Consider the following 24606-nt stretch of genomic DNA (forward strand, 5'->3'; position numbering starts at 1 on the left):
TCAATTCAGTATGAGGGCTTTATTTTTTAATTTCCCACAAAATAAACTGAAACTATCATTTACGTCACTTGAAATGAAAAAAAAGGAACATTAGAAATCGATTTGCTGTAACTCTCTTGTAAACACTTTATGAGCACAAAATAAGGATTAAAAGAAACAAAATGGAAAAATGAAATACCTCTTAAATTGAGGATAATCTCACTGTCGTATTACCCACCTGCAGACATATAAACAGCAGATGCATTTAAAGTAGTGCAAGATTTAATGAATTTAGGACAATACTCAAATCAGCCCTAACCCCAGTTTTCAATTACTTGCTCAAGTTCCTAAATAAGAATTAATTTAAAAAGCAAATCTCTCCTAAAACTTAACCAGCAGACAGATGTCAACTTCATACCCAACACAACACTCACTATGGAGATCTTGAATATGAGTTTCCCACCCCCACCCCCCAAAAACATACACACCAAAAAGCAGAGCCCCAGCACCCAAAGTGCATACACTTCAATGTAACTGCAGGGACCGTCATGTACTGTTACTTGTGTGAAAAAGGTTTCCTTTAATAATTACATATCTGGGAGTGAACATATTGCTTCAGATCCTCTTTCTGAATTTAAAATATACACACGTAATTTTCCTTTGTCTCTCATAAGTACAGATATTAGTTGAAAATGGGGGAAATGGGTGAAGAAAGCTCTGTGGATGAGGTGAACAAAACAAACTCTCTTCTTTAAGAACCATGAGCTGAAATGTAAGGCATTCCCACTTTTGTTGCTGCATGTAATAAGGGAATGCAAATTTTGTAAATAGCTCTAAGACAGAAATACTGAAACCAAAAGACATTACGAGGGGATCTCTACTGAAGGTCCCTGAACCTAACCTACTTCACTGGAAATTAAGGGAAAACGTTTGGAATTTCTCTAGTGTTGGGAGATGCTACCCTTTGCCTTTCTAGAAAGGCAGAAATATTAAATGCATCATTTACAGATATTGAAGCAATAAAAATTACAGGTAATAGAAGGCCATGAAAATATAAGCTAAAAATTAATTGGAAACTAAATAATCTAATGTTGCAGAAGACGTGAAAAAATTGGAACACTAATGCATTGTTGGTGTAGTTGTGAAATGACCCAACCATTTTGGAAAGCAGTTGGAAGTAGGCCCAAAGGGCTATAAAAATGTGCATACCCTTTGACCCAGCAAGAGCACTTCTAGGGCTATATCCCAAAGAGATGATACAAATGGGAAAAGGACTCACATCTACAAAAATATTTAAAGCAGCTCTTTTTCTGGAGACAAAGAATTGGAAATTGAGGGGATGCCCATCAATCACAGAATTTTCTGAACAAGTTGTGGTATATGAATGTAATGGAATACTACTGTGCTACAAAAACCTGGAAAGACTTGTATAGTCTGGTGCTGACTGAAATGAGTAGGACCAGGAGAACGTTGTACAGATGGACAGCCACACTGTGCGATGACTAATATCGATAGACTCAACAAGGATCTAAGACATCTCCAAAGGCCTCATGATTAAAAATGTTATCCACATCCAAAGAAACAACTATGGATTTTGAATGCAGATCAAAACATACTATTTTTTTTTCTTCTGTTGTATTTTATTTAATCTTTCTGGTGGTTTCTCCTATAGGTTCTAATTTTTACTTATAACATCACGAATGTGAAAATAGCTTAAGTAAGAATGTATATGTATACCCTATATCAGATTATGTGCCACATTGGGGAGTGAGATGAGGAAGAATTTAAAACTCAAAAGCATATGGAAGTGATTGTTGATAATTCCATATAAATTAATAAAATAAAAATAAGTCTACCTCATGATATTATTATGATATTCAGTTTCATTAATTTTTAAGCAGAGTTGATTTATGCCACTTGGTAACACCCACTTCTCTAAGGGCATATAAGTGATGTGCCTCCATGATTCATCTTTGGTTTACAAGAGATAGCTAAATGACCATCCTTTTATTAATTATTCATTAGCCATAATTAATGAAATGATTAAGCAGAAATGATGTCTCTTGGCCTTTTCTTTCATCACATTTGTATACTAAGGTGACAGTGTACATAAAAAAGTCTTTATCACGTCAGGTTTCTCTCAATTGTGGACTCTTTGATGTAGCACAAGCTGGGAGTTTTGTCTGAAAATCTTTCCACATTGATTACATTCATAAGGTTTCTCCCCAGTGTGGATTCTCTTATGTACAGAACGATCAGAGCTACTTCTAAAAGCCTTTCCACAATGGTTACATTCATAAGGTTTCTCTCCAGTGTGGATTCTCTGATGTGCAGCAAGTTTAGAGTTCACTCTGAAAGCCTTTCCACATTGATTACATTCATAAGGTTTCTTTCCAGTGTGGATTGTCTGATGTTGAATAAGCGTGGAGTTCTCTCTGAAAGCCTTTCCACACTGATTACATTTATAGGGTTTCTCCCCAGTGTGGATTCTCTGATGTTGAGCAAGTGTGGAGTTCTCTCTGAAAGCCTTTCCACAATGATTACATTCATAAGGTTTCTCCCCAGTGTGGATTCTCTGATGTACAGAACGATCAGAGGTACTTCTAAAAGCCTTTCCACAATGGTTACATTCATAAGGTTTCTCTCCAGTGTGGATTCTCTGATGTGCAGCAAGTTTGGAGTTCACTCTGAAAGCCTTTCCACATTGATTGCATTCATAGGGTTTTTCCCCAGTGTGGATTCTCCTATGTAAAGCAAGCTGGGACCTTACTCTGAAAGCCTTTCCACATTGATCACACTGATGAGGTTTCTCTCCAGTGTGGATTCTCTGATGTACAGCAAGAGTGTAGCTCTTAGTGAAAGATTTTCCACATTTATCACATTCATAAAGTCTCTCTCCTGTATGGATTCTCTGATGTGCAGCAAGAAATGAGCTCTGTGTGAAAGCCTTTCCACAATGATCACACTGATAAGGTTTCTCTCCACTGTGAATGCTCTGATGTAGAGCAAGTTGGGAGTTTTGTCTGAAAGCCTTTCCACATTCATTACATTCATAAGGTTTCTCCCCAGTGTGGATTCTCTGATGTACAGAACGATCAGAGGTACTTCTAAAAGCCTTTCCACAATGGTTACATTCATAAGGTTTCTCTCCAGTGTGTATTCTCTGATGTACAGTAAGAAATGACCTCTGTATGAAAGCCTTTCCACACTGATCACATTGATAAGGTTTCTCTCCAGTGTGAATTCTCTGGTGTGATGCAAGACTGGAACTGGAGCGGAGGGCCTTTCCACATTGATTACATTCATAAGGTTTCTCCCCAGTGTGGATTCTCTGATGTACAGAACGATCAGAGCTTCTTCTAAAAGCCTTTCCACAATGATTACATTCATAAGGTTTCTCCCCAGTGTGGATTTTCTGATGTGCAGTAAGAAATGACCTTTGTGTGAAAGCCTTTCCACACTGGTCACATTGATAAGGTTTCTCCCCAGTGTGAATTCTCTGATGTAGAGCCAGTTGGTAGTTTTGTCGGAAAGCCTTTCCACATTGGTTACATTCGTAAGGTTTCTCTCCAGTGTGGATTCTCTGATGTACAATAAGATAAGAGTTACTTCTAAAAGCTTTTCCACAATGGCTACATTCATAAGGTTTCTTTCCAGTGTGGATTCTCTGATGTTGAGCAAGTGTGGAGTTCTCTCTGAAAGCCTTTCCACACTGATTACATTCATAGGGTTTCTCCGCAGTTTGAATTTTCTGATGTTCAGCAAGTTTGGAGTTCTCTCTGAAAGCCTTTTCACATTGATTACATTGAAAAGGTTTCTCTCCACTGTGAATTCTCTGTTGTGTAGCATGTGTGCAGTTCACTCTAAAAGCCTTTCCACATTGTTTACATTCATAAGGTACCTCTCCACTGTGGATTCTCTGATGTGCAGTAAGTTTGCTGCTCACTCTGAAAGCTTTTCCACACTGATCACATTCATAAGGTTCCTCTCCACTGTGGATTCTCTGATGTGCAGTAAGTTTGCTGCTCACTCTGAAAGCTTTTCCACACTGATCACATTCATAAGGTTTCTCTCCAATGTGGATTCTCTGATGAACAGCAACACTGGAGCTGCAACTCCAAGCCTTTCCATATTCATTACATTCATGAGGTTTCCTGTTACTGTGAATACTGTGATGAATAATGAAGGATGAGGATTCACTAAAAGTTTCACCAGATTCATGACATTCATGTGGTTTCTCTCCAGTATGAATTTTTTGATGGTTAATAAGGGATGACTGTTGACTCAAGTCTTTCCCACAATGACGACAATCATAAGGTTGCTCTCCTGTGTGGAATCTCTGCAATACAGCACAGATTTTTCTCCCAGTGAAGTCACAAGGACCATCACTCATGAGGCTTTCCTGGTGAGTCTCTTTCACAGAAATGCTTAGCTTTTCAGTAGTTTCTCTCATTTCAGTTTTCATTTCGCCTTCTGCAAGAAACAAACAATAAAAAGTATATACAGAGACACATGTACACCCATATATAATCATAATCCCTTCCCTCCATGGGGACAAAGTAAATTAACTGATCTGTATCCTACTTCCCCAGGCTAAGAGAAAAGTCTTCAAAATTAAATGGATAAAATTAATCATTTGAAAATGCCACTAGGTCACATCTGCAGCTCAGTTTGACTTACAAAGAGCTTCACACACAGTCACATTGGATCCTCAAACACCTGTGACACTGGCAGACCTAAGGCTTTCATATTACATGCTCCACTCAGCCCATGAGCTCAGAATGGCTGAGTGACCTGACCAACATCTCTGCAGCTGAGACTAGAACTCCAACCCTGCAAGTGGCCATATTCTGTACACGGAGTTAAGCAACCTTTCTCCACTACACTTTTTTTTTTTGAGAAAAAATATTTTACTACTACATGTTGACTTCTCTCCCTCTCTTTGGGTCTTCCTATTTGCTGAGTCACAACAATATTGAGATTAGGCCTATTAATATCCCTACAATGGGGCTTTAAGTTCAAGGGAAAAGAAGAGTCAATCACTGTGGCAAACTTCACTGTGGCCTTATTTGAAGAAATTGCCACAGCAGCCACCAGCCTTGAGCAACCACCACTGGGATCATTCAGAGGACTCAGCTTATAGTTAGGTTTTATTGCCTGTAAAATATTTTTAAAGAAAGCACATTTTTTTAGACATAATAGCATTGCACATGTCATAGATAACAGTATGTGGTAAACAAAGCTTTCAAATGTACTGAGAAACCAAATATTCAGATGATTCACTTGATTGCAGTATTCATTTTACCACAGAGCTCTGGAACTGGACCTGCAGGTATCTCTGAGGTGACTCATTCTTCTTTTCAATTTGACTCTGTCCTCCCTAATTCTATTCTCCTTCTCAAACCATTACTAACCCCACTCCTTGAGTTTGCTCACATGCCACTGAACTAGATGTCTTTCCTTTCACAAACACTCTCCTTGCCCTGGATCAGCTGAGACCAAGCATCCTGATCTGTTGCTTCTTCTCAAACTATCTCCATGTTTGTATGCCAGATTGGGAACTCCTTGACAGCAGAGACTGGGTTTTCCCTTTCTAAAGCTTAATGAGATGCCTAGAAAACTGAAGGGGCTCAATTCCTGCTGACTGACTGACTGACTGACTGGGCCCAAAGCTCACACCAGGCCCCAGCCTTTACCTCAGTCCTTGAATTCTGCTCCCTGATTTATTTAGCAAATGCAAGTTCTGTCCTCAGCCCTGTTTCTGGCTTTGTCTTGTACCTTATCTCCTATATTTAGTGACCTCTGTCTGGTTCTAACACTGATGGGACTGAACCAGACCCACAGTGAAGATGAGAGTCTTTTTTGCAGCATGACTATCTCATACTATGGGAGACTTGGAGATTCCTACTTCCCACTTTCCCAAACCAAGAGTGGCTGGCAATTCAATGAATCAGGCCAATGATTCTCCAAGAATGGGCCAAAGACTGAGCCTTAGAGATCAGGGAGGAACACAGGTTCATGATTTATGTAAAGCACAGCCTTAGATTAATTCTAAATAAGGCAACTGCCTTTGCTACGACTTCGATGCTGCTAAATGGAGAGAAAAAAACAAAACTAAACTATCCGGGTACGTGCAAATTTAGGGTACATCATTTCAGTGTGGACCTCACTGTGGCAAGGCTATCCTTTGACATCTCCGTAATTGCCTGTTTTCAGATAGATAGGTCGTGCAGTAGATAGAGTACTGGTTAGAAAGACTCAAGTTCAAATCTAGCCTCAGACACCTACTAGATGTGTGACCCTGGGCAAGTCACTTAGGCCTGTCTGCCTCAGTTTTCTCATCTATAAAATGAGCCTGAAAAGGAAACTACAAATCACTCTAGTTTCTTTGCCAAGAAAACCCCAAATCAGATCATGAAGATTCAGAAATGACTAAAATGACTGAAAACCAAGTAACTCCCTTTGTCATTCACCACAGCTGATTTTCCAATTCTTTTCGTTCTTTCCCAACTGTACTTGACTGCTCACTCCTTCTGTCCACTCAACCATTCAGCTTCTCTGCAGAGAAATTTGCCTTCTAATTTTCTCTTTCTCATCTCCCATTAATCAAGTGCCTTTTTTTCCTTTTTCATACCACAATCAGATCAAATGGTCTTCTTTCTGCTAGCTAAGGCAAACTCCTTTCCATGTGTAAATCATCCCATTCCAGGACATTATCTTCCTCATTATGTAGCCACTCTAGCACCCCCTTTTTCCAATACTTTCCAGTCTCTCCCACACTAATGACTCCTTCCATCTACCACAAATAAAACCATTTCTCTCTAATCCTCAAAACACAGTCACTTGATCCATTCCACCCAAGAGCTATTTTCCAATGTCTTTCTTCCATTTCTTGGCTAAACAGCTGGTCATGTCCATTTACAACTGCTGTCTAACTCCTTTCCTCTACTGGCTCTGCAGTCGAGCTCCCAATGTCATTGTTCAATTGAAATTCCTCTCTCCAAAACTACCAAAAATCTCAAACTTGCTAAATCCACTGGCCATATCTTCATCCTCATCCTTCTTCCCTTCTCTGAAGCCTTTGACAGTAAATCACCTTCTTTCTCTCTCTCTCTCTCTCTCTCTCTCTCTCACACACACACACACACACACACACACACACACACACACACACACTTTCAGTGACACTCCTCTCATTGTTCCCCAAACCAAACTCATTCTCTTTACCCCAACCCTCCCATCTTCCTATTTTCATAATGCTCTCCAAGGCATCCTCCCAACAGAGTAGGCTTACAAATGAGGTTTCATACACTCCTCACTGCCTCACACACACTCCTGACCCCCACATTCAATCTGCTGCAAAGTCCTCTGATTCCACCTTAGTAACATCTGTCCCACACACCCCTTCTCTCTCCCAACACTGCCACTGTCTTGGTCCAGGCCCCAAACACCTCACAGCTCAGTTTTTCCAAGAACCTGCTCCTTGCTCCAGCTGCCTCTAGTCTCTCCCCACTGATCAAAGTTCATCTTGCTAAAGTTCTTCACTGACCACGTCCTCATGTACTCAGCAACCTCCTGTGGCTCCCTGGGAAAAGATCAAATATAAAATCCTCTCTAGGGCTATTAATCAACTACCCCTCCTTCACCTAGCCCTCTCCTACTCTTCTGATTTTCTTTCACGTTGTATTCCTACTGAACATGCTTATAACCCAGTGGTCTCGGCCTCTCTTAGTAGTCCCATGAACAGGACACTCCATCTGATGATTCTGTGAGATTTCCAATGACATCCCCATACCTCAAAGGCTCGCCCTGGCTTCCCTGAAGCCCCAGCTAGAGCCCACTGACCACAATAAGACTTTCTGGTCCTCCTTCACTCTCTCAATGAGCTCCAATTCAGCCTGACCACAACAGGTTTGTACAGTGCTCTTGGGGTGTGGTCTGCCCCATGCCTTTGAGCTCCAGGAGAGCAGAGAATGTTCCTTCTATCTCTTTATATCCCTGGTGCTTAACAGAAGGTCTGGCACATAGCAGGCATTTAAATGTTCATTGACTTGCAGAAAGTCTAAGAAAGAGCCCATATTGGAAAGCCTAACCCCTTTTTGCACTTTCAAACTATGACTACTTTTAGGATCACAGATTTATTACTGGGAGAGAGCTTAATTGCCATGGTGTCCAACTTCCTCATTTTACAGAAGGGGAAACAGACTCAGTGCGGTTCAGTGACTTGTCCAGGGACACCCTTCTAAAGGTATCCGAAAAAGAATTCAAATCCAGGTGTTCCTGCCTCTGTATCTAGCACTTCCTTTGCCACAACACCTAGAAGCCTCTTGTAATCACAGCTCTCCTATACCTGCTTTCACCTCTCTCACCTGGACAGCTGCTCCTCAGGCCTTCTTGCTCCAGCATCAATGGTCTTTCCCTTTCCTCAAAATAAGAAATCCCATATTCTCTGGGAACTGGAAGCCCTGAGCATAGAGAAAAACTTGTCATTAAGTTCTCTTTACACAAATCAGTGTACATACAAAGCTACTCCATTGAGAATTACTCCATCATGTTCACAGATGATAGGATTATTCTCCCACGAATGCTTGTAAAGCAAGGAACACAAAACAGGATGTGCCAGATCAGCCTTGACCTGCAGCAAAAGGGACCTTGATGAACAGATATTGCCCTGTCCCCTACCCTGCTCCTCACTCACAGAATCCCATGAAAACCTTGTCACTGCTCATGCAGGGAGTCATTTCCTCTTTTGGTAAGATTCTCCTGCCAGGGAACTCAAGGAACCTTAGTTCGTCTGATTCCTGGCCAGTCCATTATTCCTGCCATTGACAGGGGCATGCAAGCAAAAAGCACAGCATGAGTCCCACAAGTCCTTAAGCATGGCTTCCATAGCATTTATTTTGGGAGCTTTGGGGAGAGGTGGGGGAGAAGATCATGGAGCCAATTTGCAGTCAGAAAATTTGATCTTGGGGTACCTTTGTCCCAGGAGGATGGACTCCCTGCATGGTTTCCATTATCTAGAAATTAGAGGCAGCTGGCAGTAAGGAGGAAAGAGCCCTGGGCCTGGAGTTAGGAATGCCAGGGTTTAAATCTAACCTCACACAGTTACTAGCTGTGTGCCTCTGGAAAAGTCATTTAACCTCTTTCCTTTAGCTTTCTCAAATGACCAATGGGGATAATCCCATCAGGTAATAACATAATATTGTAAAGAAAGTACTTAGTACAACAGCTGGTGAACAGCAGGTGAACAGAAATGCTTGTTCCTTTCCCACCACCTGTGCCGGAATGTGGACCTGATGTAAAAGAAGATGAAGGACAAATGTGTCACGTTAGGCTATGGAGCTATGAGATACAAACTGATGCTTCTCAAAAAGAATATCCTAAGCAATTGGGCCATCCCAAAGAGGAAAGAGTTGCAAGGAAAAGACACCTGAGCACTTTTCAGAGATGTGGCAGACAAAATTCATGTCCAGGAAGGGAACTAAATAATCCATGGGATTAGTTCTACATCTGAGATGCTTCAACTTTGATCTGATGTTTGACCTCAACCTACCTAGAATTGGCAAGAGACAGCTTCAGCAGAAACAAGGAAACCTGCACGTACTGACCTTTTATAGGAAAACCAAGCAGCAGGAGGTCCTAGTCTCTTGGATACAAGAGACCAGAACTTTTCCCTTTCTACTAATTGATGACTGCTCCAAAGCCAGCACACTCAGGAATTAAGATACTCCCTTGATAGCACACTCAGAGCTGCCAGAGGAAATGTCCTTACCCAGGGAGAGAAGGTTCCGGGCATTCTCCAGCATGACGTCCTTGTACAACTTCTTCTGAGGATGGTCTAAGAGGGCCCACTCCTCTGGGGTGAAGTCCACAGCCACATCCTGGAATGTCACCAGCTCCTAAACCATCAAATGTTACAAGATTGAGAGATGAAAGACTCCAGAATTCATGCATCCTAACCCTCATTAAGTGAGAGGAGGAGACTGAAGCATAGAAAGGGGATTTACCCAAAAGTCATATCCTTGTTGAGTATCAGAGTCAATACTAAAAACCATCATCACGAAGAGTTCAATGAAATACGGAGAAAAGTATTTGATGTGATCAGTGGGAATAAAGTTGAGAAATGTTTTACTATGGAATGTGTCTCTCTGTGGAATCTGGGATAAAGTGCATGTTTTGTCTGTGAGGTAGAAGGATCACTGCAGGAAAAAGAGATAAGGTGATGCAAAATGTCTTCCTTATCAGAACTGATAAAAAGCATTATGTTATGAAGAAAATTCTGTGAAAAGTGTGTGAGAAGCTGGCAAATACAACATATTTGGGGGGAAAGAGGGGATTCATGTTTCATTGTAGAAAAGAGAGAAAAGGAAAAGAAAAGATCTAGTTAATTTCCTGAGAGGCTGAAACAAAGTCTCATCTAGATAAGACATGAAAAGGATTCATACAGCATGCTAACTACTATCTGGACTGAACTAAGGGATAGGAGACTTTCCAGCCAAGTGAAGGAGAGTTATCTGTCATTACATTGAAGGCTCGAGGCTACCCTGGGCATGATGTGTCATGGCCAAAACATCTTATGCCTTCACTTTATGACTGCTTTCATTTGTCAATAACAGATTTCTTTATTACAATATTTAATTATGTAGTTGGTCATTGTTGTTGTTCTTTGTGCTCCAAGAGGACAAAAATGACATCACTACATCAGGGTCAAAGTACAGTGTGTGTCTGATCATGGATGATCTAAGAGAGCCCGCAAGGCTCTACCATATATTGGGGACAAACAGTCCATGTGAACATTTGGGGTGGAGATGGCTCTAAATTTGCACATCTCACCATTCTTTTGAGCTACTGCAATTCTGCTTTGCTAGAACAGCACAGTACATTCTTTGATGTGGGCTTTGCCAGTGTCTCCCATGTCTCACAACTGATTACAAAATTCTTCAGAGTCCCCTTGGGAATGTCCTTGTATCACTTCTTCTGACCACCTTGTAAGCACCTTCTTTGCATAAGTTCTCCACAAAATAGTCCTTTAGGCAAACATACTTTTGGCACTTGAACAACATGGACAGTCATCGGAATTGTGCTCTCTGCAGTAGAAGGTGATGGCTTGGCAATCTAACTTGAGAAAGGACCTCAGTATCCAGGACCTTATCTTGCCAGGTGACCTTCAGAATCTTCCTAATACAATTCAAATGGAAGTGATTCAGTTTCCTGACATGGCACTGCTATACTATCCAGCTCTTACAGGCACATAGCAATGAGGTCAGGACAATAGCTCTGTAGACCTTCAGTTGGGTATGCAGCCTAAAACCTCTTCTCTCCCACACTTTCCTTGGGAGCCTCTCAAACACTGAGCTCTATCTGGCAAAGCAAGGAGTCAAGTGTTAAAATTACTTATCTGAAGTAGAACATAATCTGATGTACAAAATTTGCTACTATTAAACAATGATTTAATTACAACAGTTGGCAGCTTATCTCTAAGTAAGATCAACTAATTCCTCAGTAATTTGTGACATAGATGTGATTAACAGAGCTAATTTTTATAACAGAAGAGGGAAAAAATTACAGCAATCTTAGGAAACATATTTTGAACATAATTCAATTGGACAGGGCAGGTTATCTCACTACTTCTTCCTCCCAGGTTTTCTTGACCCAGATGCATCCTGTGTTTATCAGTCTGTCTGTCAAAGTGAGAATACCTCAGAAGTACTTGTTCTTCAGCTGATGAGTTTTCCAATCAAAAGTATTACTTTAAAGGAGCTCATAGTTTGCAGAAAGATTGGAAAAGAGGAACTTGTGGTTTGTAGTAGGCAGTCACATCCCATCCTCCAGCTACCAGAAGATATTTGGTAAAGACTTGAACAAAAGAAAAAGAACATAAGAAAGAAGATGAAAAATAGCATCTTTCAGTCTGTATGCAAACAATCTTTATTCTATGTCTGGAAGCAGAGTATATGCTTCATCATTTGTCCTTTGGGATATTCTTGGATCTTTACACTGCTAAGAGTAGCTAAGTCATTCCCAGTTCTTCACTGAACGATATTGCTATAACTGTGTATAATTTCCTCTCAGTTCTGTTCACTTCATTTTCTGTCAATTCATGCAAATCTTTCCAGGTTTTTCTGAAATCATCCTCCTTGTCATTTCTTATGCCACAATACATTATAATCATATACCACAGATTGTTTAGCCATTCTCCAATTGACAGACATCTCTTCAATTCCCCATTCTCTGCCACCGCAAGAAGAGCTGCTATAAATATTTTTTGTACAAATAGGCCCTCTTTATTTTCATGTCTTTGTGTTCTAGGCCTTGCAGGGTTACTGCTGGATCAAAAGATATGCACACTTTTATGATTCTTTGGGCACAGTTCCGAATTTCTCTCCAGAATGGTTGCATCAGTTCGTAACTCCAACAGGGCATTCATGTCCCAGTTTTTCCCCATCCCCTCCAACATCCATCATTTTCCTTTTTCACCATATTAGCCAATCTAATACGTATGAGGTGGTACCTCAAAGTTGTGTCAACTTGCATTTCTCTAATCAAGTGATTAAGAACACTTTTTCATGATTATATATAGCTTTAATTTTTTATTCTGAAAACTGTTTCTTCATATCCTTTTACCACTTATCAATCGGAGAATGACTTCGGTTTTTATAAATTAAATTCATTTCTCTATATATTTAAAGAATGAGGCCTTTATCAGAGATACTTTTTGGGAAAAAAAATTCCCCAGTTCTCTGCTTTCCTTATAATTTTGGCTCCATTGGTTTTGTTTGTGCTAAAATTTTAAGTCTATAATCAAAATAATGTTGGTCTATGTCTAGTTTCTGCCATTGTGCTTTCCAGCTTTCCCAGCAATTTTTGTGAAATAATGAATTTTTGTTTCAAAAGTTTGGATTTTTGGGTTTATCACATACCAAATACATGTTTTAAAAAAACATTACAGGAAAGCAGGACTCTTACTGACTGATAACTGATCTCTGATTCCCTAACTCACACCTAACAAAAGCTATTCCAAATCTCTTTCTTTTGCAAAGTTGCCACCTCCATCTCTCAGAACTGCCAGAGGGAGTTATGAACTCCAAACCTCCATTTAAAGAGAAAAATATCTCATCTCTCACCTGGCTCAACATCTTTGGAATTTCTCTGACTGAATGCTCCATTGTAACCCAAAACTGGAGTACCTTGTCACTCCAACCCATTTTCATCATTTTTTTATGTTGCTCTTCCTCTGCTAGACTGTCAGGTCCTTGAGGCTAAGTGAGTTCTAAAAGGCATCCGGAGAAAACTTTCAAATACAGTGGAAAGGACACTGAAATATACAATTCCAAACTCACTAGAAATAAGTAGGAAAGTAGAAGAATGCATTCCAGAGAGCACTGAAGCACAGTATGCAGCCCAGGAACATATATCTTGTTAATATGAACTTAGCAATGTGGGACAAAAAGTGGATGTTCAATGATAAAAAAAAAAAGAAATTTGTCAAATATTTTTAGAAAGAAAATCAGAAGTGAAGACATTATTTGTTTCTTTCTGCCCCATGGAACTTTTGCAAAAATTAAGCATGGACTAGGGAAGAAAGATTCTCAAACAAATGTAAAAAGGCAGAAATAATCTATAAATACTTTCATTTCATAAAAAAAAAAGAATGGAAATTGGTTCACAGACAAGAAAAGAGTCAAACTCAAGTAGAGATTTAACAAAGATGTTTACACTGTTACTACTATAGTATTGAAATTATGGGAGCAGCTAGGGGCAGAGTGGATAGAATGTTGAGCCAGGAGTCAGGAAAATCTGACTTCCAATTTGGACTCAGACCCTTGCTAGCTGTGTGTAATGCTGGGCAGGTCAGTTAACTCTGATTGCCCCAGGTTCCTCAACTGAAAAATGATCTGGAGAAAAAAAAAGAAAATCACTCCAATATCATTGCCAAGAAAACCCCAAATAGACTCACAAAGACCTGGATGTGTCTGAACAATACCATCAATAACAGTAACAAAATTATGAAGGAGATATCTTACAGGGCTGAAGAAAATAACAAAATTCATTTGGAAAAACTAAATACCTACAGTAATATCAAGGGGAATGATGAAAAGAAGAGAAGATATAGAGGGAAGGGAACTTCTAGACCTCAAACTATAGCATACAGCATTGGTCATCAAACCCATGTGGTATTGATAAAATAAAAAAGAGATAAATGAATGGAACAGATTAAGCAAGAGAAATTAAGAACCATTAGAAATCAGTAAAACTCAATGTCTGATAAAGTGGGAAACAGATTACTTAGGGTAAAACTCCTTATTTAATTAAAAAGTGCTATGGAGAAAAATGGAAAGCAGTCAGGAAGGAAATTAAGATTAAATTAACATCTTAACAATACCCTACAACATATTTTATATGGTGTTTACTTGGCAAAGAAATTATTGAGGAAAACAGACCTGATACCTTAGAGCCAGAGGGTAAAATAGAAATGGGAAGAATCCACCAATCACCTCCTAAAAAAGATCTCAAAATGAAAACTACCAGGACTACCACAGCCAAATTCCAGAGCTCCCAGGTCAAGGAGAAAAGAGTACAAGCAACCAGAAAGAAGCAACTCAAATGCCATGGAGCCACAGTCAGGCTAACACAAAAGTTAGTAGGTTTTATATTAAAAAAAATGAGAGGGTGTGCAATATGATATTCAGCAAGACAAAGAAACTAGCACCATGACCAACCATCTCATATACAGAAAAAATGTGTAATCCTTCATGGGGGAAAAGAATGAACATTCAATACAGGGTAATCAAACACTTCTAAGAAAAAGAACCAGAGCTGAACAAAAAAATTCATCTTCCAATACAAGACCCAAGAGAAACATCAAAATGTAAACAGGAAAGAAAAAGCAGAAGAAATTCAACGAGGTTAAATTATTTCTATTCCTACATTGGAAGATGATACCCGCAACTCTTAAGTCTTTTATAATGATTAGGGCAATTAGGAGTATACATTGACAATATACATTGACTATGATGGGAAGATATTCAAGAAAATACACATAAGGAGTGAGAAAGAGAATTACACGCCAAGGAGAAAGAAGGGAAAGGTGGAAGGCGGGGAAGTATCTCACATAAAAGAGGCAAAGCAGTGCTATTACAGTGAAGGGGAACATAGGAGGGGGGTGAGAATGGATGGCTTGAGCCTTACTCCTATCAAAATTGGCTCAAGGAGGGTACAGAAATCTATCTCATCCTGTAGGGAAGTAAAAAGGGATAGGTATACAGACAGGGGGGACTGATAGAAAGAAGGGCAGATTGGGAGAGGTATTGGTCAGAAACAATACCCGGGTGAAGAGAGACAGGATAAAAGGCGGGAGAAGAGACAGGAAGAAAGACAGAGAGGAACAGGGAGAGGAAGGAGGAGAGAGGAAGAGAGATAAGGGAAAACAGGATGGAGGGAAATACAGTTAGTTGTCATAGCTATAAATATGAATGGACTGAATTTACCCATAAACTGCATTACTAGATGTAAAATGGATCATTTTAATTTTATTAAATTTAAAAGGGTTTTTTTTGTAGAAAGAAAATCAATGCAAACAATATTAGAAGGAAAACTGAAAATTGGGGAAAAAATTACAGCAATTATCGCTGATAAGGGCCTCATTTCTCAAATATACACAACACTGAGTCAAATTTGTAAGAACACAAGTCATGACCCAATTAATAAATGGTGAAAGGATGTGCATAGGCAGTTCAGACAAAGAAATCAAAGCTATTCATATTCATAGAAAAATTCTCAAATGCAAATTAAAACAACTCTAGGCTACCACCTCACACTTATTTAATTGACTAATAAGAAAGAAAATAAAAATAATAAATATTGGAGAGAAGTAGGAAAACTGGGACAATAATGCACTGTTGTTGATTTGTGAACTGATCCAACCACTCTGGAGAACAATTTGGAACTATACTCAAAGGGCTATAAAACCGTGCATACCCTTTGACCCAGCAATAACGTTACTAAGTCAGCATCCACAAAAGACTTTAAAAAAAATATTCTATATATTATAACTAATGTGAAAATATGCTTAACATGAACATATAAATAGAGCCTACAACAGATTGCATGCCATCTTGGGGAGGGGGGAGGAGAAGGAAAGGAAGAAAATTTAAAACTCAAAATCTTATGGAAGCCAATGTTGAAAACTAAAAATAAATAAATTATTTTTCAAAAAGGTTTTTAAAAAAAGGGAAAAGGACCTATGTAATAGTTCTTTTTATCCTGGCAAAGAATTGGAAACTGAGGAGCAGCCCATTAATTGAAGAATGTCTTTACAAGTTGTAGTATATGATTGCAACACAATACAGTTTAATAAGCAATGACAAGCAGGATGATTTTAGAAACACCTAGAAAAACTTCCATGAATTGATGCAGAGTGAAGTGAGCAGAACCAGGAGAATACTGTGCAAAGTAACAGCAATACTATATGATAAAGAGTGAATAACTTAGCTATCCTCAGCAATACCATGATCTAAGACAATCTCAAAGGACTCATGATGAAAAATGCAATCCTCCTCCATAGAAAAAACTAATTCAGTCAGAATACAAACCTAAAGCATACTATTTTTCACTTTCTTTCTTTATGGTTCATGTTTTCTTTCACAAAATGACCAATATGGAAATGCTTTATATGTTCACTTATGCATAACCTATTTCTGATTGTTTAACATATGCAGGAGAGGTAAGAGGAAGGAGGTAGGTAGAGAATTGTGACCTCAAATTTTAGGAATAAAAAATGTTTTCATATGTAATTGGGGAAAAGTGGGGGGAAATGAAATATTATTTGAAAAAAGACTAATAGTCAATGATAGCTCGGTTGCACAGTAGACAGAGCTGCAGGCCTGGAGTCAGGAAGATCCAATTTATAATTTAGCCTCAAACACTTACTAGCAATGAGACCCTGGGCCAGTCACTTAAGCATATTTGCCTCAGTTCCTCCTAAGTCAAACAAGCTGGAGAAAGAAACGGCAAACCATTCTAGTTCTCTGACAAGAAAATGCCAATGAGTATCACAAAGAGTCAGACAAGACTGAAGCAACTGAAAAACAAAAAACAGCCTTTACCCAATAGATGATTGGTCAAAGGTTAGGAACTAAAAATTCTGAACAAAAGAACTGCCAAGTATTCCCAACCATATGAGAAAAGACTCCAGGACTTCCACACCTGAAAGCCAAGATGGCGTAATAAAAAGATAGCTCTCACCCTCTCCTATCAACCTCTGAAAATCCAGAAAATATCATCCCAGAAAAAAACCCTGGAACAGCTGAACTAGAAGAAAGATGGGGAACAGCAGATCAGCAGCCCAGCAAATGGGTCTCCCAGTACATCAGGTAAAATAAGGGAAGCAGCACTACAAAGGGCCCCAGGCAGATAAGCACCCTGCAGCATTCATCTGAAAGAAGCTGAAGAAAGCAACCCAGAGTCTTCCTAAGTCCCAGCCTTGCTGATTCCAACCCAACACCAGGTAAGCTGTCAGAACCCTACAGCCTCCAACTGTCAACCAGAAGGAGATCCTTAAGCCCAGGTGCTAGAGGAGGCAAACACCAACACCTCAACCTCCAAGTGCCTCAGTGAGGGCAAGGGAACTGGTGGAAATCAGCTCAGAAAACCAGCAGGTGCCTCAGCACTATACCTCAAAGGAATCTCCCAGTGCATTAGCAGAAATGAGGGGAGGCAGCATTGCAAGGGGACCCAAACAGATAAACACCCTGCAGCACCCATCTAAAAGGAGCTGAAGAAAGGAAAGGAAAAGCAGGCAACCTAGAATTGCCTGAAAGTTCCAGCCTTGCTGATTCCTGCCCAACATGAGGTAAGCTGCCAGAACCCTACAGCCTCCAATTGCCAACATAAGAGGCCCCAGCACACAAAGCCTTTGACTAAGACCTAGGCTCCCAACACAAGAACCTTGGGTCAGTGCCCTCTGTTCCCCAGCAGGAGAGCTCAATCTCCTTAAAGGCTAGGGAATAAAGAAATCATGAGTTAAAAAAAAACATACCGGGGGCATCTAGGTGGCACAGTGGATAAAGTACTGGCCTTGAAGTCAGGAGGACCTGAGTTCAAATCCGGCCTCAAACCAAACACTTGACACTTACTAGCTGTGTGACTCTGGGCAAGTCACTTAACCCCAATTGCCTAAAAAACAAACAAAAAAAACCATACCATAGATCTATATTATGAAAAGACAGAAATTCTGAAAAGGACAACATGATCAACAAACCCACATCTGCAACATCAAAAGGGAGTATGAACTGGTATGAAGCTAAAAAGCCTTCTTAGCAGAGCTCAAGAAGGATTTTATTTGTTTTGTTTTGTTTTTTGCTTTTAGGCAATTGGGACTCAGGTCCTCCTGACTTCAGGGCCGGTGCTCTATCCACTCTGCCACCTAGCTGCCCCCTTAAGAAGGATTTTAAAAGTCTAATGAGAGAGGTAGAAGAGTCCTTAAAAAATAAAATTGGCCAACTGGAAAAAAAGTACACTGAAGAAAACAAGTCCCTAAAAAACACAATTGGCAAACTGGAAAAAAGTACACTGAGGAAAACAAATTCCTTAAAAATATAATTGGCCAACTGGAGAAGGAAGTACAAAAACTAACAGAAGAAAACAATCTGTTAAAAATTAGAATTGGACAAATGGAAACTAATGACTCTATGAGAGAGCAAGAATCAGTCAAACACAAACAAAAAAATGAAAAAGTAGATGAAAACATAAAATACCTCATTGGTAAAAAAAACCGACCTGGAAAATCGATCCAGGAGAGAAAATTTTAAAATTATTGGACTACCTGAAAATCATGATGAAAAAAAGACCCTGGGCAGTATCTTTCAGGAAATCATAAAGGAAAACTGCCTGGAAGTCCTAGAACCAGAAGGTAAAATAACCATAGAAAGAATACATCGCTCACCACCTGAAAGAGATCCCAAATTGAGAATGCCAAGGAATATAATAGCAAAATTCCAAAATTACCAGATGAAAGAGAAGGTGTTGCAAGCAGCCAGAAAGAAACAATTTAAATATCATGGAACCACAGTCAGGATTACACAGGACTTTGTAGTTTCTACATTAAAAGACCACAGGGTGTGGAACATGATATTCCATAAGGCAAAGGAGCTTGGATTGCAGCCAAGGATCAACTACCCTGCAAAAATGAGCATTATTTTTCAAGGGAGGAGATAGATATTCAACAAAACAGGGAATTTCAAAACTTCCTGTTAAAAAGACCAGAACTCAACAAAAAATTTGATCTTCAAGTACAAGATTCAAGAAAGACATAAAAGGTAAATGGGAAAGAAAGATACAATATGTTGTTAATAAAAGGCAGACTGTTTACATTCCTACAGGGAAGATGACACCTGCAACTCTTGAGAACTGTATTGTTATTACACCATGTTAAAGGAATATATATAAAGGGGATAAAAAAAAATCTAATCAAGTAAATTAAATGGATCCAAGTAAGTGGATTAGTCTGATCTTAGAAAATGTACTGAGAAAGCAGGAGGCAGACATGGGTAAATTACATTACAGGGAAAGACAGAAAATCCTATTACAGCATGGGGAAAGAAGGGAGTGGGTGTGAGCATTGTTTGAACCTTACTCTCCTCAAATTTGGCTCAAGAAGGGCATAACATAATCAGTTAGGTATAGAAATCTAACTTGCCCTATAGGCAGTAGGAGGGAAAAAAGGAAAGAAAAGTGAGGGGAACAGAACGGAGGGAAGAAGCAGTGAGCCTAAAGGGGAAGAAAAGGGAAAGGGATAATAGAAGGGAGGAGAGACTTAAGTAAACAGTGGGCAAAAGCAAAAAAGTGGGGGGGAAGAAGAAAGGAGAAAGAAAAGGATAAACGGGGGGAAAAGGATGGAGAAAAAGCTATCTTTCTTTTCTTCTGTTGAGTTTTGTTTCCTCTTTCTGATGGTTACTCCTATTGGTTTTAATTTTTACTTAGAACTTCACTAATGTGAAAATATGTTTAATAGGAATGTAAATGTATAGCCTATATCAAATTGTGAGCCATCTTCGGGAGAGTGGTGGGGAAGAAGAGGGAGAAAAATTTTAAACTGAAAAGCGTATGGAAATGAATGCTGATAAATCAAAATAAATTAATAAAAATAAATTTAAAGAAAAGAAAAAGAAAAGATTCCAAACCACCAATAAGAAAAACATAAAAAGCAAAACCCCGAGGTCTCAATCGCATATTCTGCAAAATTGACAAAAATAACAAATAGCACCAGTCAGGGTTGGAGGAGTTGTGGAAAGATGGTCAAAAGTGCATTTTCAAGAGGGAGCAAGTCATTCCATTATGTCTTTGCCTTTGAGCCTGATGCTTCATTGATAAGAACTGAGTGTCTTCTTTACTACCCCCCTTACCCGACCTGAAAAGAAAACTGCCACAGCTTTGAATAGTTCCCCAAACTCAGCCCTTTCCTATATCCTCTCCAACAAGGGAAGTACTAGGTCCTTAACAAATGCTAATCAATTAACAGCTAAAGAAGGTACCCTTTTCTTTGGCCTGGTCCAAATAACTCTGGTAAGGGTCTCTGAACATGTCAATGTGACCCTGATACTGACTTCACCTGTTTTCTTGAGTTGCCATATTTTCCTGAAAACACTGGACCAGAGGATGCAGGAGGCCAGGAACATCCCCAGCCCCTGCTCACAGTATTTGCTCCTTTCAACACTCACTATTCTCTCAGTGTGCCCTTGAGAGTCAAACCAGCTACCAAGACATGAGTGTGCACCAGACATTTCAACTGTTTGTGCAAAGGAGCTAAAGACAAGACCCCTAGAAAACACAGTAGAATGAGTGAAGTGATCTTCCCTGCATCTCAGGGATCATGAGGGAAAATTTAACAACGACAAAAAGGACACAGGTAGGGAAGCAGTTAGGGGGTTGGAGGGTGGTTAGTGCTTGTGATGCCAAAGTGCCACAAATCAATTCAAAGTACAGAAGGAGAGAACAGGGTGGTGTTGTTACTACTGTTTTCAATTTGCTACCTCTTTTTGTAAATAAACAATCCATAGATAGGGGATTTCCAGTCTCAGAGAAAATCCTCCTTGTCTGTGGAAATGGCCTCTTTCTTGATGTTGGTAAAGTCTGTAGAAAGAGTGTACTCACCTGGGGTAGGGGTCTGCAGCTCCCAGGGGCCATTCCCTCTGTCTCCTGGCTCCCTGCTTGGGCCAGGCCTTGGTCTTCAGCACACACACCTGGGGAGGGAGAAGGATCCCAGGGCAGGAGGCCAGCCTACAGAAATTTAAAGGGGGTGAGGCCCTGACCTCAGGGCAGAGACTGCAACTTACAGGGAGGGCCAGGCTTGAAAAAGATGACCACACCCTCTCCAACTCCTTCTCTTCTGTCCCCTTCCTTTCCCCCATTCTCCTTCAGAGAACCAAGAGGCAGAAGGGGCTTGGGATCCCAGATAGGATGAGACCAGTCAGAGCCTCAATGGCTCCTGAATCAGGGTGCTCCCTCTGGTGGGGTATGGGACCTGGATCCCAAAAGAGCAACCCAGCTCCAGAACTTTCCCACCTATCTCCACCTAGATACTCAGTAATCCTTTCAATGGTCCTTCCACTGTGGCCCCTTCCTGGTCTGTTACCTTTGCAACATCCCAGGCTACTTCCCACCCTTTCATCCCATCTAGACCCCTTCTCTGTTACCTCTAGATTACCCCAAGATATTTACCCCCCTTAGATCCCATCCCAAATCTTCCCGCAATCTTTCACCCTAAAAGAAAAGTCGGTCTTGCCTCTACAAAATGCAGAGACTCTTAAAATCTTCCCTGCTTCTACTGGCCACACAATAAACCTTGTCTGTCTAAAAGAAGGCTTGAGGGGTCCAATTTTTTAAAGTAGATCCACACCCTTTACCCTTGCAATACAAGGGTAAAGCAAGCCTTTCACTTGTCTTTCACTCAGGCCAGGATTCTTGGGTCCCCGTAGATAAGGTTTCAATTTTGTGGAAAGGTTGACCCAATCCTAAATCGGGGGAGCGTGACCCCACACTCATGGGAAGTGATTGGCAGTCTGGAAAAGAGTTAGTAGTGAGAACCTTGTTCAGCAGTAAGGCTAGGGAAGGAGGATTGCTGCAGGTGGACCTGGCAGGCACTCACCCCATCGTCAGAGAACAAGGATGAGACCCGGTAACGGAAACAATCAGCAGACGCCCCAGGTCTGTGAGGGGCTGCCTCAGACCTACCTGGGAACTGACCCCACAGAGCTGGTGTGCAGAAGGCAGAGATCTCGGGTCCAAGTGAAGGCAGTGTGATTTCAGCTCTAAGGGAAGACGGAGAGATCTCAATTCCTAGGGAAGAAGGCAGAGATCTCAGTCGCAGGGAAGGCGGAAATAGTTCAGCTACATGGGAAGTAGACAGAGTAATCTCGCGACAAATGTTCCTGTTTTCAGACAGCCCACTCTGGGAGGGAACTCCCACCCTCTGCCCAGCCTCTGAGGCGCCCAGGCAGGGCTGTGTCTTCCAGTCACACCCAGGGCCAAGAGCTAGGGACCCTTTCTACCTCTCCTCCACAAGCCCTGCCCTCCAATCACCCGAAATGCCTCAGCCTCTGGAATGAGCCCTCTTCCTCCCCAGCCTCTTCCCAGCCCTCCAAACTCCACCCCAGAGCTCCAGTTCCACCTGAGCCACCACCCACTAGGCTGGTCCTCTCAGAGAGCTCCTCCTCCTCCATGCCTCCATCATCTGATTTCTTATTGGAGGTGGAAGGGGGAGAGCAAGGAACAGGCAGCCTGCAGAATTCCAGACAAACAAGTGATTCACAGCAAAACACACTTTAGTTTCAGAATGGAGGTTGTTCACAAAATGCAGTTCTCCTAATTTAAATTAGAATTCTTCGGGGTAACTTCTACAGAAAAACAGAAAGACTCCCAAGGTAGATGAGGCAGACACACCCCACAGAAGCTACAGCAAGCAGTTCTATTCCTGTCCAGAAAGTCCAGGTCCCTCCCCCTACATACAACATTGATCTAAAATTGTGTTACTTCTCGCCCGCCCCCCCAGATAATATTCATAGACTTATTAAGGATGTGCATTTCGAGCAATTTGTAATCTTTGTTCTGCTTTTCAGCACTTCTAACCTCACTAACTTCAGCAGGTTTTTGTCTGTCTGTTAAAAATTGTTAAAAGTTCTTGAGTAAAACTGCTCCTTCTGCTCCTGTGACAACTTCTGAATCCTCTTGTTTAGTATCACTACCTCTACATTGGTGGAAACATAACTTCTTATACCTCACAGAATGTGGGCTCATTTAAAGTCAGATCCCAGGAGGATAACTGAGTTGTGTGACCAGCTCAGGGCAGATCTACCTTTAATGTAAAACACATGTAAAATCTGGTCAGCTCTACTGTTATTGTCTGCATATCAAGCAGTACCAATCTAAGGTCCAGGAGGAAGGGAGCATCTCAGATACTGAAGATGATGAGAGGTCCATTTCATTAGAAAAGGACACGGGCCCTTTCATCAAGTGCCATTGGGTCAGGGCTCTACCTCAATTTCTTTTAGGTTGGGCAATTTTTAATCCCTACATTTCACTCATTCTAATAGTTATAGAGAATTAAGGGTGACTGTGGAGAAAGGAAGGTTCGTTCATCAAAAATGTCATATTTTATCAACCTGGAATAGAGCTAATGCATAGCATTAGGAAACCAGGAACTACACAAACACAATTACAAAACACTTTTCACAACAAATAAAGTCAGATCTAAGCAATTGGAAAAATATCAGTTGCTCATGGGTAGGCTGAGCTAATATAATAAAAATGACAATTCTACCTAAATTAATTTACTTATTCAGCACATACCAAGCAAACTACCAAAAATATTTTCTAGAGCTAGAAAGAAAATGACAAAATTCATCTGAAAGAAGAAAAAGTCCAGAATATCAAGGGAAGTAATGAAAAGAAATGCAAGGAAAGGTGTTCTAGCTGTACCACATCTTAAATTGTATTAGAAAGCAGCAACCATCAAAACTACTTGGTACTGGCTAAGAAATAGAGTAGTAGATCAATGGAACAGATTAGACATGCAAGACAAAACAGTCAATGAGTATACTAATCTACTATTTGATAAATCCAAAGACTCCAGTTTCTGGGATAAGAAATCACTGTTTAACAAAAACTGCTGGGAAAACTGCAAAAATGTATGGCAGAGACCAACTGGGCATAGACCAACATCTTACACCCTATACCAAGATAAAGTTAAAATGGGTACAGGAGCTAGATATGAAGACTAATACCATAAGCAAACCAGAACACCAAGGAATAGTTTACCTTTCAGATCTATGGAGAAGGGAAGAATTTATGACTAACCAAGAGATAGAGAACATACAGAAATACAAAATGGATGATTTTGATTACATTACATTGAAAAGTTTTTGCAGAAACAAAGTCAAAGCAACCAATATTAGGAGGGAAGCAGAAAACTGGGAAAGGACTGTTAGAACCAGTGTCATTTCTAAAACATACAGAGAACTGAGTCAATTGTTAAGAATAGGGGCAGCTAGGTGGCACAGTAGATTGAGCACCAGCCCTGGAATCAGGAGGACCTGAGTTCCAATGTGACCTCAGACCAGACACTTGACACTT

At 40.4% G+C, this 24606-nt stretch overlaps 1 protein-coding gene across 1 annotated transcript; it reads right to left on the bottom strand.

Annotated features, from left to right (window-relative positions):
* On the bottom strand, positions 1-22638 carry LOC144454099 (uncharacterized). Its single transcript, XM_078149316.1, is given in 7 exon segments — positions 1-2177; positions 2180-4452; positions 8349-8444; positions 9752-9878; positions 21130-21255; positions 22210-22314; positions 22558-22638. Coding segments are annotated over 5 exon segments (2598 nt in total). The 5' UTR covers positions 21163-21255; positions 22210-22314; positions 22558-22638; the 3' UTR covers positions 1-2108.
* Positions 22639-24606: the final 1968 nt, after the last annotated feature.

Source organism: Phascolarctos cinereus, unplaced genomic scaffold (genome assembly GCF_003287225.1).
Source record: "Phascolarctos cinereus isolate Bilbo 61053 unplaced genomic scaffold, phaCin_HiC Scaffold_2;HRSCAF=192, whole genome shotgun sequence".
In the NCBI taxonomy this organism is placed as follows: Eukaryota; Metazoa; Chordata; class Mammalia; order Diprotodontia; family Phascolarctidae; genus Phascolarctos; species Phascolarctos cinereus.